The sequence below is a fragment of the Moschus berezovskii genome, chromosome 10, assembly GCF_049115385.1.
Source record: "Moschus berezovskii isolate FMDL1 chromosome 10, NW_MosBer_1.0, whole genome shotgun sequence".
Taxonomy (NCBI): domain Eukaryota; kingdom Metazoa; phylum Chordata; class Mammalia; order Artiodactyla; family Moschidae; genus Moschus; species Moschus berezovskii.
Window position 1 is genome coordinate 92,667,156 of NC_142469.1, and position 13,186 is coordinate 92,680,341.

At 42.3% G+C, this 13,186-nt stretch overlaps 1 protein-coding gene across 1 annotated transcript in view; it reads left to right on the forward strand.

Moving 5' to 3' along the window:
* The first annotated feature begins 12,532 nt into the window (after window positions 1-12,532).
* Window positions 12,533-13,186, forward strand: part of SASH1 (SAM and SH3 domain containing 1) — a 349,577-nt gene continuing 348,923 nt past the window's right edge. Inside the window, exon 1 of the mRNA XM_055433599.2 lies at window positions 12,533-12,698. Coding sequence (XP_055289574.2) covers window positions 12,654-12,698 — 45 coding nt within the window. The 5' untranslated portion in view covers window positions 12,533-12,653. The remainder of the gene's footprint in view (window positions 12,699-13,186) is intronic.

A 13,186-nucleotide genomic window follows, 5' to 3' on the forward strand; every position in this document is an offset into this window, starting at 1 on the left:
AACAGCCAACATCAACTGCAAGCTACACAAGTTAGACGTCTTAGTCCACATGGGCCATTAGCCCCTTCTAGCACCTGTTTCCATCTGACTGAAGTCATGTGACAGATCCTGGATGCGATCTACCCAGCTGAACCCAGCAAATCCACTGGACTATGAAGGATAATCAAAAATTGTTATTTCAAGCCACTAAATTTTGGGCTAGTTTGTTATTCATGCAATGATAGGTAACTGGAACAAAGCTGCAGGATAAATGTCTGTTTTAAAGAGCTACTAGTCAAAGCCCAGAGAAACAGCTGGGAGGGAGTGGCTCTCACTATAAACATTTAACTGTAATTCATAATTGTATTTTTCAAGTCATTGTTTCAAAACTTCAAGAAATATTCAATTAGATTTTGAGGGGATATGTGGGAGCTGAAGAAATGTTGGTTGGATGAAAAAAGGAATGAGTGAATGAGTATTTCCTTTTATTTAAGTCCTCTGGTAGAAAGCATCTAATGACCAGCAATCAATCTAGAAGCTTCATTAAGAATCTATTACTTCTAGTTACATTTGCAGCAACATGGTTGGACCTAGAAGTTATCATCCTAAGTGAAGGAAGGCAAAGTCAAATATCATATGATATCACTTATATATTGAATATGAAAAAAATAATACAATGAATTTATTTACTAAACAGAAATAGACTCAGACATAGAAAGGAAACTTATGGTCAACAAAGGGGAACAGAGTTGGGGGAGAATTTAGGAATTTAGGAATAGCAGATACACACACTGCTATATATAAAACAGATAAATAACAAGGTCCTATTGAATAGCACAGGGAACTATATTCAATGTCTTGTAATAAACTATATTGGAAAAGAATCAAAAAAAGAATATATATGTGTGTATATATGTGTATACACACACACACACATATATATATATACACACACATGATGGTGGTGGTTTAGTTACTCAGTCATGTCTGACTCTTTGCGACCTTGTGGACTGTTGCCCGCCAGGCTCCTCTGTCTATGAGATTGCCCAGGCAAGAATACCGGAGTGGGTTGCCACTTCCTTCTCCAGGTGAATTTTCCCTACCCAGGAATCGAACGCACATCTCTTGCATTGTCAGGCCGATTCTATACCACTGTGCCACCAGGGAAGCCCAGGAGATTAAGTGGAGGATGGGAAGGGTATTCTGAGTGCAAAGATGTTTGGAAGCTGAGATGGGAGAGGTGGAAACAAGTACAATGGGTAAGGATTAACGATTTTGTGGTGGTGATTAACACCTTGAACATGGTGAGTTCATACCCAATACACAGAATGAACAAAGTCCTAAAGATCAAAGCCATATCAAGACCCTAAGGGCCCATAAGATCGCTTTGCTGGATGCTCAGTGTTGCCTGGAAAGAGGAAAAAGGTCAGGGATGTTGGCTAGAAGCCTCAACCTCTTAGGTTTGAAAGTGTGTGGGGTACACATGGGGGCACCTGTTCATGCTAAGGGGGGAAATCTCATGGTACCGTGAGGGAGCAATACCGTCTGTTTACGTTGCCACGGGCATTTTCAGAGCATCTACCTGGAGAAGGAAATGGCAACCTGTTCCAGTATTCTTGTCTGGATAATCCCATGGACAGAGGAGCCTGGCAGGCTACAGTCCATGGGGTCTCTAAGAGTCGGACATGAGCAACTGAGCAGATTTTCACTGTAAACTCATTTAACCCTTTGAGGCAAATGGAATAGAAAACTGGGGTGTGGGGGTGGCCATCCAAGGTCACCCCACCAGCTGATGGACAACCCCAGACCCAGGTCTTCCGCCTACCTGTCAGTTTTACACCAAACCACTCTGCCCACTCGAGATTTTATCCCATCCAGGACCCACCAAGGTCTTCAAATGACCTTGCTTACCAATAATAATAATAATAATGCCACAAGGCTGCTTCTTAACGATATTTTGAGAAATAATGTTAGGAATAAGAATACTGATTGCTAGACCAAAACAGAGTATGCCTATCCCTGAAATAATTCAAAAAGTTATTTTTGTGGGTCTCATTCTATGGGATAAATACTGTTATCTTAGCTGCTTTTAAAGGACACCTCCCTCCATAAATCCTTACAGCGTGCGGTATTCTCAGTTGAATGGGACTCCTCCACAAAGAGTATATAAATGACTCTGATTCCAAATGGAAGTAAAACAGATAAATAAAGTTGACAGTTCACAGAAGAGGTCTTCATTACTAAATTATTTGGGGAGGTTCTGTAAGACAGGAAAACCAATCTGCTACGAATGCCCCTTCGGTGCCACTTATCCTGTGTTCATCTCCTCACACCGACCATGAAGAATGGGAACACGGACTTTCCCCTCCCCACCATCAATTACAAATATGTCCTTTTTTCCTCCTCTGTGTGAAATTGCATTTCTATATAAATTGCCCTGTGCTGGTGCCTCGTGAAGTAAACGTCCAAATGCCTGAGGCATCTTTCTGCCTTGGACAATGAAGGGCACGTGCCCTATCAGTGCTGTAAGAGCCAGGTGAGCTCCACATGTGGTCTCCGATGCGGGGAGACCAGGGAGGCTGGGAGGCCATGTGCCTGATTAGGAAGCTGTTTGTCCACATTCCACGTTACTGGTCTAGAAAGGCTGCTTGGTTTGCAAGAAGTTGGTGGCCACGGGCACAACTCAAATTGGTCTCTCGTCTGTGCAAACCCTAGAGAAATATCTTGATGAGTCTGCATGATGGGAAGGATCAGGGCCCTGCAGGAGAGCTGGCAGACGTGCCCACCCAGGAAAGGCAGGACGCATTTGTGCATATTCATTGGGAACCAGTTCCCTGCTAGAAAACCTTTATGCTTGGCTCTATTGGATGGAAGCTATTCATTCAGTTCACTTCAGTCACTCAGTTGTGTCCGACTCTTTGTGACCCCATGAACCGCAGCACACCAGGCCTCCCTATCCATCACCAACTCCTGGAGTCCACCCAAACCCACGTCCATCGAATCGATGATGCCATCCAGCCATCTCATCCTCTGTTGTCCCCTTCTCCTCCTGCCCTTAATCTTTCCCAGCGTCAGGGTCTTTTCCAGTGAGTCAGCTCTTTGCATCAGGTGGCCAAAGTATTGGAGTTTCAGCTTCAACATCAGTATTTTCCAATGAACATTCAGGACTGATCTCCTTTAGGATGGACTGGTTGGATCTCCTTGCAATCCAAGGGACTCTCAAGAGTCTTCTCCAACACCACAGTTCAAAAGCATCAATTCTTTGGCCCTCAGCTTTCTTTATAGTCCAACTCTCACATCCATACATGACCACTGGAAAAACCATAGCCTTGACTAGATGGACCTTTGTTGGCAAAGTAATGTCTCTGCTTTTTAATATGCTATCTAGGTTGGTCATAACTTTCCTTCCAAGGAGTAAGCGTCTTTTAATTTCATGGTTGCAATCAGCATCTGCAGTGATTTTGGAGCCCAAGAAAATAAAGTCTTTCACTGTTTCCGTGGTTTCCCCATCTATTTGCCATGAAGTGATGGGACCAGATGCCATGATCTTTGTTTTCTGAATGTTGAGCTTTAAGCCAACTTTTTCACTCTCCTCTTTCACTTTCATCAAGAGGCTCTTTAGTTCTTCTTCACTTTCTGTCATAAGGGTGGTGTCATCTGCATATCTGAGGTTATTGATATTTCTCCTAGCAATCTTGATTCCAGCTTGTTCTTCATCCAGCCCAGCATTTCTCATGATGTACTCTGCATAGAAGTTAAATAAGCAGGGTGACAATATACAGCCTTGGCGTACTCCTTTTCCTATTTGGAACCAGTCTGTTGTCCCACATCCAGTTCTAACTGTTGCTTCCTGACCTGCATACAGGTTTCTCAAGAGGCAGGTCGGGTGGTCTGGTATCCCCATCTCTTTCAGAATTTTCCACAGTTTATTGTGATCAACACAGTCAAAGCCTTGGCATAGTACATGATTTAAAGAACTGAAAGCATTAACCAATTGTTTCACTGTCAGTCTTCTTCCAGATGACAAAGAATTGACATTTATTGGAGAAATCTTTATTTTGAAATCCAAAGGACCACTTGAGCAGGTCCACAGTGATGCTTATAAAAAAAAAATTGAGTTACACGTAATCACTTAAACTAATTTTAATTATCTGTAGATGCATAGTTAGATGGTCCAGAAGAAAAATACAGCCTATGAATATCATCTATATTTTCTCTTTTTATTCTCAGGCATGACTCTGTATATGTACTCCTGTAAGGGAAATCTATTCAGTTTCCCTTCATAAATATTGTGTGCACAGTAGAAATGGCTTGGTTACTACACATCAGATTGTTTCTGTCCTATATAACTAATTCAGTTTGGTTTCCTTGTGTTTTAACAATTTCAAAAAGTAAGGGCATAGCCAACATTTTAATGTAACACTTGTGTTTTTCAACAAAAATGAGTCCTTAAACCTTAGAACTTTATCACTTTGCTCAGATTATGCTTAAAAGAACAGAAACTCTTCAACATTCAGATTACTCAAAACCCTTGTTTTCTAGGATAACAATATTAGAGGTATCTTAGGCTCAGTGCATAGAAATGGCTTACTTTTTACATTTTTTTCTAGTGTTGGAGAAAAGATGTAATTGAATTTTTTGGTGTCCTCTAAATTGGGGGGATCACTGTTGAGGAAACATAGGATAAGCTTGGTAGATGTTGCTCACTGAGTTTGAAAGAAGATGGTGTTGTTACCTCAAGAGAGAATAAATTATTAAGGGGCAGAACTGGTAGTACGCTGTTGACAAGCAGGCTGAGGAATTCCTGTCACCTCCCTTGTCAGGTGGCTGCAGCAGCTCAGATAATTTCAAACAACTCCCAACCTTCCGCCGGAGGCAGAGGGAGCAACTGAAAATAGCATTTGCTCCATAATCACGGGTCTCCAATCTGGTCTTAGATGGTCTTGCAAAGGCATTACAGGCCTTGCAAATGGCTTACATCCATAAGCCATTGCCTTCCTTCTCTTGCCTCCAAAGAGAACTGGACTTAGCACGTCCTTTTAAATTGCCCCTTTCATCTCATATGGGAAAGAGACACGGGTCACAGTTAACGCCCACAAACTAGTGGTTTTGCAAACAAGACTGAGTTTCCTAAACTGAGCCCACCAAAGTTGGAGACTGCACATCGTCTGACTGGCTTGCTTGACTGCTTTTTAATATTTATATGTTTATTTGGCTGTTTTGAGCCTTCTTTGCTTCGTGCAGGATCTTTTGTGGCAGTGCATGGACTCTCTGCTTACAATGTGAGCTTCAGTAGTTACAGCACGCCTTCATAGTTGCTCCTTGGCATGTTGGATCTTAGTTCCCCAACCAGGGATCGAACCCACATCCCCTGTATTTCAAGGCAGATTCTTAACCACTGGACCACCAGGGATATCTCTTTAAAAAAAAAAAATTATTTAGCTTGACTTTTAACTACCAACAACTATGTCTTCTTTTGAATATTTCCAGGTGTTGGTTTTAAATCAACATATTTAAGAAATATGTACTATTAATTAGAACTTTCCAATAATGAACACTAACATCTGATAAAAGCAGGAATTCCACCTAGAAAATGACCTTTAGCAGTGACAAGCTGATCAATTTTAAGGATTCTGTTTTTTATGGTTTAACTCCACACTTTAAATTTGCTATGAGAGCATGCGTGCTCAGTCATGTCCCACTCTCTGTGACCCTATGGACTGTAGCCCATCAGTCTTCTCTGTCCATGGAATTTCCCAGGCAAGAACACTGAAATAGGTTTCCCTTTCCTGCTCCAGGGGATCTTCCCAACCTAAGGATCGAACCCGTATATCCTACGTCTCCTGCCTTGGCAGGCAGGTTCTCTACCAATGAGCCACCTGGGAAGCCCATGCTATGAGAAGTTTCTATGAAACACAGGTTATCTGTATTGTCAAGCATTAGGAGGAATTGGAGATTCAAAGTCCTATCTTTGCCCATAAGAAAGAGGGTTAGTGCAAAACATGAAAGCAAGAGAATTGTGGCAACACAAGATGAGACCCAGTTGTACTCTAGAATTCTATATAATTGCTGAGAATGGGTCATAAATTTGGTGTTAATCTACTAAGCAACTATTGCCAAGAAATGTAGATCGTGTCAGAACACGCAAAATATTGCATCTTGCTTGACATTTCATATGGGGAGATATGATTCCAGAAGAATATTTTGAGATCTTCAAGAACAAAAAAAAAAAATGTTTCTAAACAGAGAGTGACTTACTTTATTATTACTTTCACTTTTTTTTTCTTCCAAGGGAGGGAATGAGAGGAGAGAACAGGATAGCAAACGGATATGCTCAAAAGACTGTGACCAGGGATGGGCCTTGGCATGTCTGTCCCTGGCAGGAGTGGCCCAGGAGGTAAGCTCAGGGCTGCTGTGTCTGTCAGAAGCCACCATCCACCCACATGTAGATCTGGCTTGTAGAGTTCGAGAAACGTATTCTGGTTTACTATCTTAGGTAGACTGCCTTAGATAGGCCGTGGTACCCAGGACCTCATGTCCTGACACGCACATTGTCTAGGCATGACTAGCTGAGAGCGATACCTTTTCCAATTTTTTAAATGAACCTATCACTAACTTTTATATTTTAAACAATGAGATATAGCTGAGAACAAGCTATAAAGAAATTTGAATTAATACGCAAAGAAACATCAGGCAGATGGTATAAATATTTATTCTTTTCTAGCTTTCAGCTATGGCCAATCGCTGTTTAACCATAGCACAGTTTTCATGTTTATATAAAATAATTGACTTTCTAACATAGAGGTAGGCCTTTTCTGTATCTTCATGGCTCTGGCACACAGCAACTTTTACCAACTTTTTATCCAAGGCCCTCTTGGTATTCTCTGTTTAATTTTTTTTTCCTTCTCTTTATGAAAACTATGTGGTTATTTACAAATTTAAGAGAAAAAAGTGACATGATACAATGAACTTTCAAGTAAATCATCCTGGGTTTAAATCCTGACTCAATATCTGAATGGCCAAGGTCATGGTATTAAAACATTCTGAGAGGAAATTCCCTGGCAGTCCAATGGTCCTCTCCGTGCTGAGGGCACAGGTTCAATCTCTGGTAGGGAACTAAATTTTCACAAGGATAAACTTTATTGCTTTGACAGGCAAAGGGGCCACAGCAGGCTAATGCTCTCAAAACTGTGTCCCCCAAACTTCCTGAGACTCTTCATTTGCAAAATTGGAATGAGACCTTGCTTGGCTTTTGGACAATTAAGTGAAATAAATATGTGAAACTCCTCGCACATGTTGAGGTTGCGGCCTTCATTACTGCCACTTCAAGCATTTCCACTGATTTCACTAGTACAACTGCTAACTGCTGAGTGAATGGGGAATCCCGTAAGGAATCCAGGCAAGTCTCTGAACCTCGATTTCCTCTTCAGCAAAACACAGATATTAATAATAATGTCTACCTCTCAGGGTTCTAAAGGTAACGAAATGCAAGCATCTATGGAATTCTAGGCACATGGCACGCACATGCAGGAAATGTAGTTCAACATCTTTCCGTCTTTTTCCCTCTTCTTAGCCATAGCAAGGAACTCTTCAAGCACTTGCTATTCCCAAGCTGGTAGTTCACTCTGATCCTGAGATTAGATTAGAGCCTGCAGGGTTGCCTTAAATGCACTCGAAATTGGACCTGTTGTCTGGATTTGTGTCCAGACAAGATTCACACACTCCTGCCAGGCTTGCTAGGTCTAAATCAATCTTTAGACCGTAGAGGAAGCAAGAAATGTGCACAGCACATAAGCGTTCCCCTCCTTTCTCCTTTCCCTTCAGAGACCCTTCATGGCCAGTGCCCACACAAGGCTGTAAACACCCCTACACTCTTCCTTCCAGCCTCTGCCTGTGCTCTCCCTCTGTTTGGGAAAAGAGTCTCAACCTCCTACTGCTCGTCGTTTCCTGGCCTCTCTCACCATCTCCTAATGACAGACACAAGAAAATGGACCAGCTTTCCATGCCTAGGGGACCCTGTAGTGCCCCCGGGGGCATGTTGATGCAGGACAAGATGCAGCCAACCACAGCGATGGGACAGTTGCCATGTCCTTATGCTGTTTGCAGAAACAGCCAATTAAAATGAAGACACAGGCTCACCACACAGTTTATTATCCACCCCAACCTAGGCCATTCAAGACCCCTCCTCTCTTGTCCTACTGCTCTGCACACCTTCCTTCTGAGGATACAGAAGGCACCCCCTCGTCTGTGTGTGTGCATCCTAGACTGGGGGTTAACATCTCTCAGCTTTTGGTGTTCACTTAAAGATTGGCATGTTTACTCTATTCACACTTTGAGAGTTGGACCATAAAGACGGCTGAGCACCGAAGAATTGATGCTTTCAAAAGATTCTTGAGAGTCCCTTGGATTGCAAGGAGATCAAACCAGTCAATCCTAAAGGAAATCAACCCTGAATATTCACTGGAAGAATATTCACTGATGCTGAAACTGAAGTTTCCATACTCTGGCCATGAGATACGAAGAGTCAGCTCACTGGAAAAGACCTTGATTCTGGCAAGAGGAGAAGGGGGCAGCTTATGATGAGATGGTTGGATGGAATCATCGACTCAATGGACACGAGTCTGAGCAAACTCTGGGAGATGGTGAAGGACAGGGAAACCTGGAGTGCTACAGTTCGTGGGGTCACAGAGTCAGACGTGACTTAGCAACTCAACAACAACAAATGGGTCATTCAGGAAAGACTGAGGAATGTCTTATTTTATGCTGTCAGATAGGTTCCAACCCATGTGGCAGAGCTTTTTCTAAAAATTTTTATCTTTTAATTGCATCTGTCAGTGGTCCCAAAAACTATTTGGTAACAGACGTAGGCAGAATGTACAATAAATTTCAGGAACTGCCGTCCTTAACATTGGAAGAGAAAGGCCAGATCGAATTATGGAGTGAGTGTGCCAGGCTCCGTATATCCTAGAGGGCCTTGGATAACTGATCCTAAATGGATCTTTTTCTCTGTCATAGAATTTTATTTGGCCAAGATGTGCTTTCTGTCTTCTATGGTCCAAAAGCTCAAATTGCACTGAACACAATAACCACTTCTAATTGAGAAATTTCTCCATCTGTTGTTTCAACATGTGCCTCTTACCTCTGCAGAGCCAGGAAACAGCAGCAGGAAACTTCCCACCCTAGAGGCCAACAGTGAGGGTCAAGGTGATACCCAAGGAGCATAGGCTTGCAGGTGACCTTGAATCCAGGAGTAACATTGCACACAGGTTTATCTAGTTCTCTAGTTGTAACACTATCAGTATGACTCCATCTGCCTACGAAGAAAAAATGGCAGACTTTCCAAGGTCCCACCACAGTGCTTGGCATCAGAATGAGTAGTTGATACAAATCCTTGTCATCAAACTCAAGTGAGAACGAAGTGTGACTTGTATTAGGCTGGCCAAAAAGTCCAAATTTTTTTCCCTAAGAGCACGTGGAAAAACCTGAACCACCTTTTTGGACAATCTGATATTTCCTTTAAAGCAACTTTGAGCCCCAGAGGCATCTCATTTTTGCCTTTGTTGGGCTTTCCTCTCCTTCCCAGGACTTCACCAGATTTGCGAAGGCATCCACGATGCCCAGAATGGCGAGGGGCCTTGGTGGTGGGGTCTGTCATGGTTTCACTCACTCCCTAGACTTCTAGTAATCCTCCACTGCTCCCACACCCCCTGAGTCATGAGGATCTTTGTAGCAGCTGTGAGTCCCAGTCCTATAGTTTCTCCTCCATGAAAGTGTTAGTTGCTCAGTTGTGTCAGACTCTTTGCAACCCATGGACTGTGGCCCACCAAACTCCTCTGTCCATGGGATTCTCCAGGCAAGGCTACTGGAGTGGGTAACCATTTCCTTCTCCAGGGGATCCTACTGAATCAGGGATCAAACCCAAGTCTCTAGCATTGGCAGGTGGATTGTTTACCGTCTGAACCACCAGGGAAGCCCTCCTCCATAGACACACCCAGCTCTTCCTCCCTGGAGCACTCTGCTTCCCCAGGGCCAGGCCAGGGACTCACCCTTCCTTGGGACCATGGAACCTGTCTCTATGCCCAGACTTGTTTCTCAAAGACGTTCTGCTCCTTCCTTCAGATGCAATCTTCCCTTTGGGAGTCAGACTCTTCAAAAACAAAGCCCAGGAAACCCTGCAGCTGGGTCTGGCTTCTGCCACGGTAAGGAGACGAGGCGCACAGACAGAGAGTTGAAAAGGAAGGATACAGTAACTGAGAGAGAGAAACAACCCTAAATTCAAACCTGCAGACTTGGTCAGCAGTGTGTGCAGTAGCACTAAACACAGCATTGCACTCCACGTGTGAGCCTAGCAGCTCTTCAAGACAAAGTGGGGTGACCCTTTTACAAGAAAAGGAGACTTTGGTCCTCTACTCACTGAATTTGTGCAACAGAGTGGAAGAATTGAAAGCACATTTTCAAGGCACCTCGGTTCATCCTTCACAGACTGCCCTGTATGTCAGTTTAATTTGTTGGACAATGTAAACCAACTTTGCATCCTCTTTTTCTTGTGAATCGTTTGGAGAGGAGTAAAACTCACTAATACTCAAGAAAGCTCTCATAACCACTCTCTGTGAAAAAGATGACTGAAACATGCCTGTAGAGTCAGTTTTGTGTTCCAGTGACATTAGTTGAGTCGGTCACAGGTCAAGCAGGCTGAACTCGTGCCGCTCAATTTAAGACAATGCCGTATATAAAACGCCACACTTGTAAAACATTCATGTGGCAGATGGTTTTAAAGCAAAAGTTGTTTTCCCTCTTATATGGGGATGTGCCTTGGATACCCTTAAGTATCAAGATGCCCTTGAGTTTTTTTAAAATATGACTTAATTGAGAATCGTGGGTTTGTGTATAGTTTTTCACAAGCATATCTATTTTACAAAAGTACATACACCCATGCTTGGTGAAATGAGCATCAGATTTCACCAGCTGCAAAGAAAACTCTCTGCCAGAGTTGCTTCACATGTTTGGAAAAGTTGCTCAGTGTTCAGATGACTCACCCTGGCCACAAACACCAGCAGTTAAGAGAAGGGCTGAGCTGTGAGGCAGGGCTCGCAGAACAAGTTCATGGAATAGTCACCCTAAGTGTAGGCCTCCTCAGGGCTTCCAGGGGGAGAAAAATACACGAGTAGTTTTAGATATTTCTTCAACAAAATCATCTTTCTTCTCTTGCAAAGTAGCTCTTCTTTGACCAACTTTCCATTTCCCCAGGTCCCTTTGATTGTCAATGTATTTTTTCAATATTTAAGCAGTTAATCTGACAAAGTTGAAACTAATTTGGGGCACAAAAGAAATGGAGAAAATGTACCAGAGATAAATAACTGCTTGCCAGGGTAAAACTCGGTAAAAACGGAGCGTTTTAGAAAGCCCTACCCATATTAAAATGAGGAGGGGAAAGTCTTCCTGCAAGAGAATAACTGTCAAAGTAGTTCATTTCATGTCAGAACAGCAGGATATTGGCTTCCGATTTCCCACCCCAGGCTTTGGAAGTAAAGCTCAGCAGTTGACCACACTCAGGTTTTACTGTAAAGGGCCACTGCTCATTAAGTCCTGTGTAATTAGAAACTGCAAAGGAAGGACGTGTTGTTAGAACACTCAAGGGAGGGTTTATCAAAAGGCATGCAGTTTGTGCACTTTCGTCTTGCTTTTCATCAGAAGCTTTGACAACTTCATTAGATCTAAATATCCAGAAAATGTTCATTGAACATGTAAAGGTCAAACGACCCCGGAAAGAAAGAACTTCAGTTCTTCCAGGTCTCTGCCATCAAGCTTTATCTAGACTTTTCTTTTCCTTCTTTTTTCAGCTAGCATAAATGATGGGTTAGAGGTGCTAAACCTCTCTCTTTACACGTTGCTCCTTTTGAATGACCATTAGTAGTCAGAACTGATGAAAACGGAAATGTCTCATGTCCAAGTTACGCCTGTGATGACAACCACTGATCCAAGTCTCTGGGACATTTTAAGGAAGTTATTTCTTCTCCAATCTCTCCTAAGAAAAAAATGTGAGACTATTATATGCACTTGCATCTTTACATGGTTGTTTAAAAATCATACTTTACCTGTTCTAACAGAGCACAGACAGAGCGAATCATGTAGTAGTCGACTTGGGTTAATTTCACCCATCAGATTGTCAAAGTTTTCTCTCTGACCTTACAACCTTGTACTTGCATTCCAGATGTCTATTCTTGTGTTACTGTGCACACCTTCAAGTGAGCTGAAAGGTTTATAGTTACTAGAGTCAGCCTTGAAAAAAAGATGCAAGAAGAAGCTGACACCACCCACTGTAGGTTGTTCTTGGCATAGACACTGGGTGTGGTACGTTGGCACAAGGCAATAGGAGTTGTCCTGTCTTAAGTGGCAGTAATGCTAGGGGATACTTTTCTTCTTTGAGTTATATTATTATCGCCCTGAATGCAACATAACTCGATTTTGAATCATAATTATGAGAAATGTCCGCACCCATCTCATCCCAACGTATGTAAATTCCATTTGTCTCAAGACTTCCAGCAAGGAGAGAAGGCAAACCGTCAATATTATGAAGGCAGCTCGGCTGAAATGTTTGTTTCCCTGTGCTCAGTCACTGGAGCAGTCCAAGTGACACGTTTGACAAGGCAGAACACGAAATTTATCCTTTCAATATGGAGCATTTTGCAAGGGAGGCTGAGTTTTGGAGCAGACTAATGGTAAGTGGAACAAAGTATTTAAATATCAAGGGCATCACGCTGGGCATTTTCCTTGTGGCTTTTCATAAAATTAAGATGAAAGGGGAATTTATAATCAAAGGACTGGAGCCTTGCTCATTATTTTAAAGTGAAACATGCCTTCTACATACCAAATGGTATTAGGGATAAATGACTTTGGATGAACTGTTTGGGTGTAAATGTTTCTAATTTTATTGATGGACCATACTGAAGAGCTTGTGGGCATGCAATACATGACCTTATTGAAGCAACACGACTTGCTGACAGGAAGGAATTGTAACATCAAACTAGGCTTTTAATACAGATGAACCGTTTATTGGAACTCTGAGTTGGATGATTTCTTTTTATTTTCTTTAAATATACCTCATTTAGGATTATATAAATACACGTGTATGTGTGTGTGTATATATAATGATCATAATATATACTATAACCAGAAAAGCATGGTAAAGGAGCATACTAATGTCTAA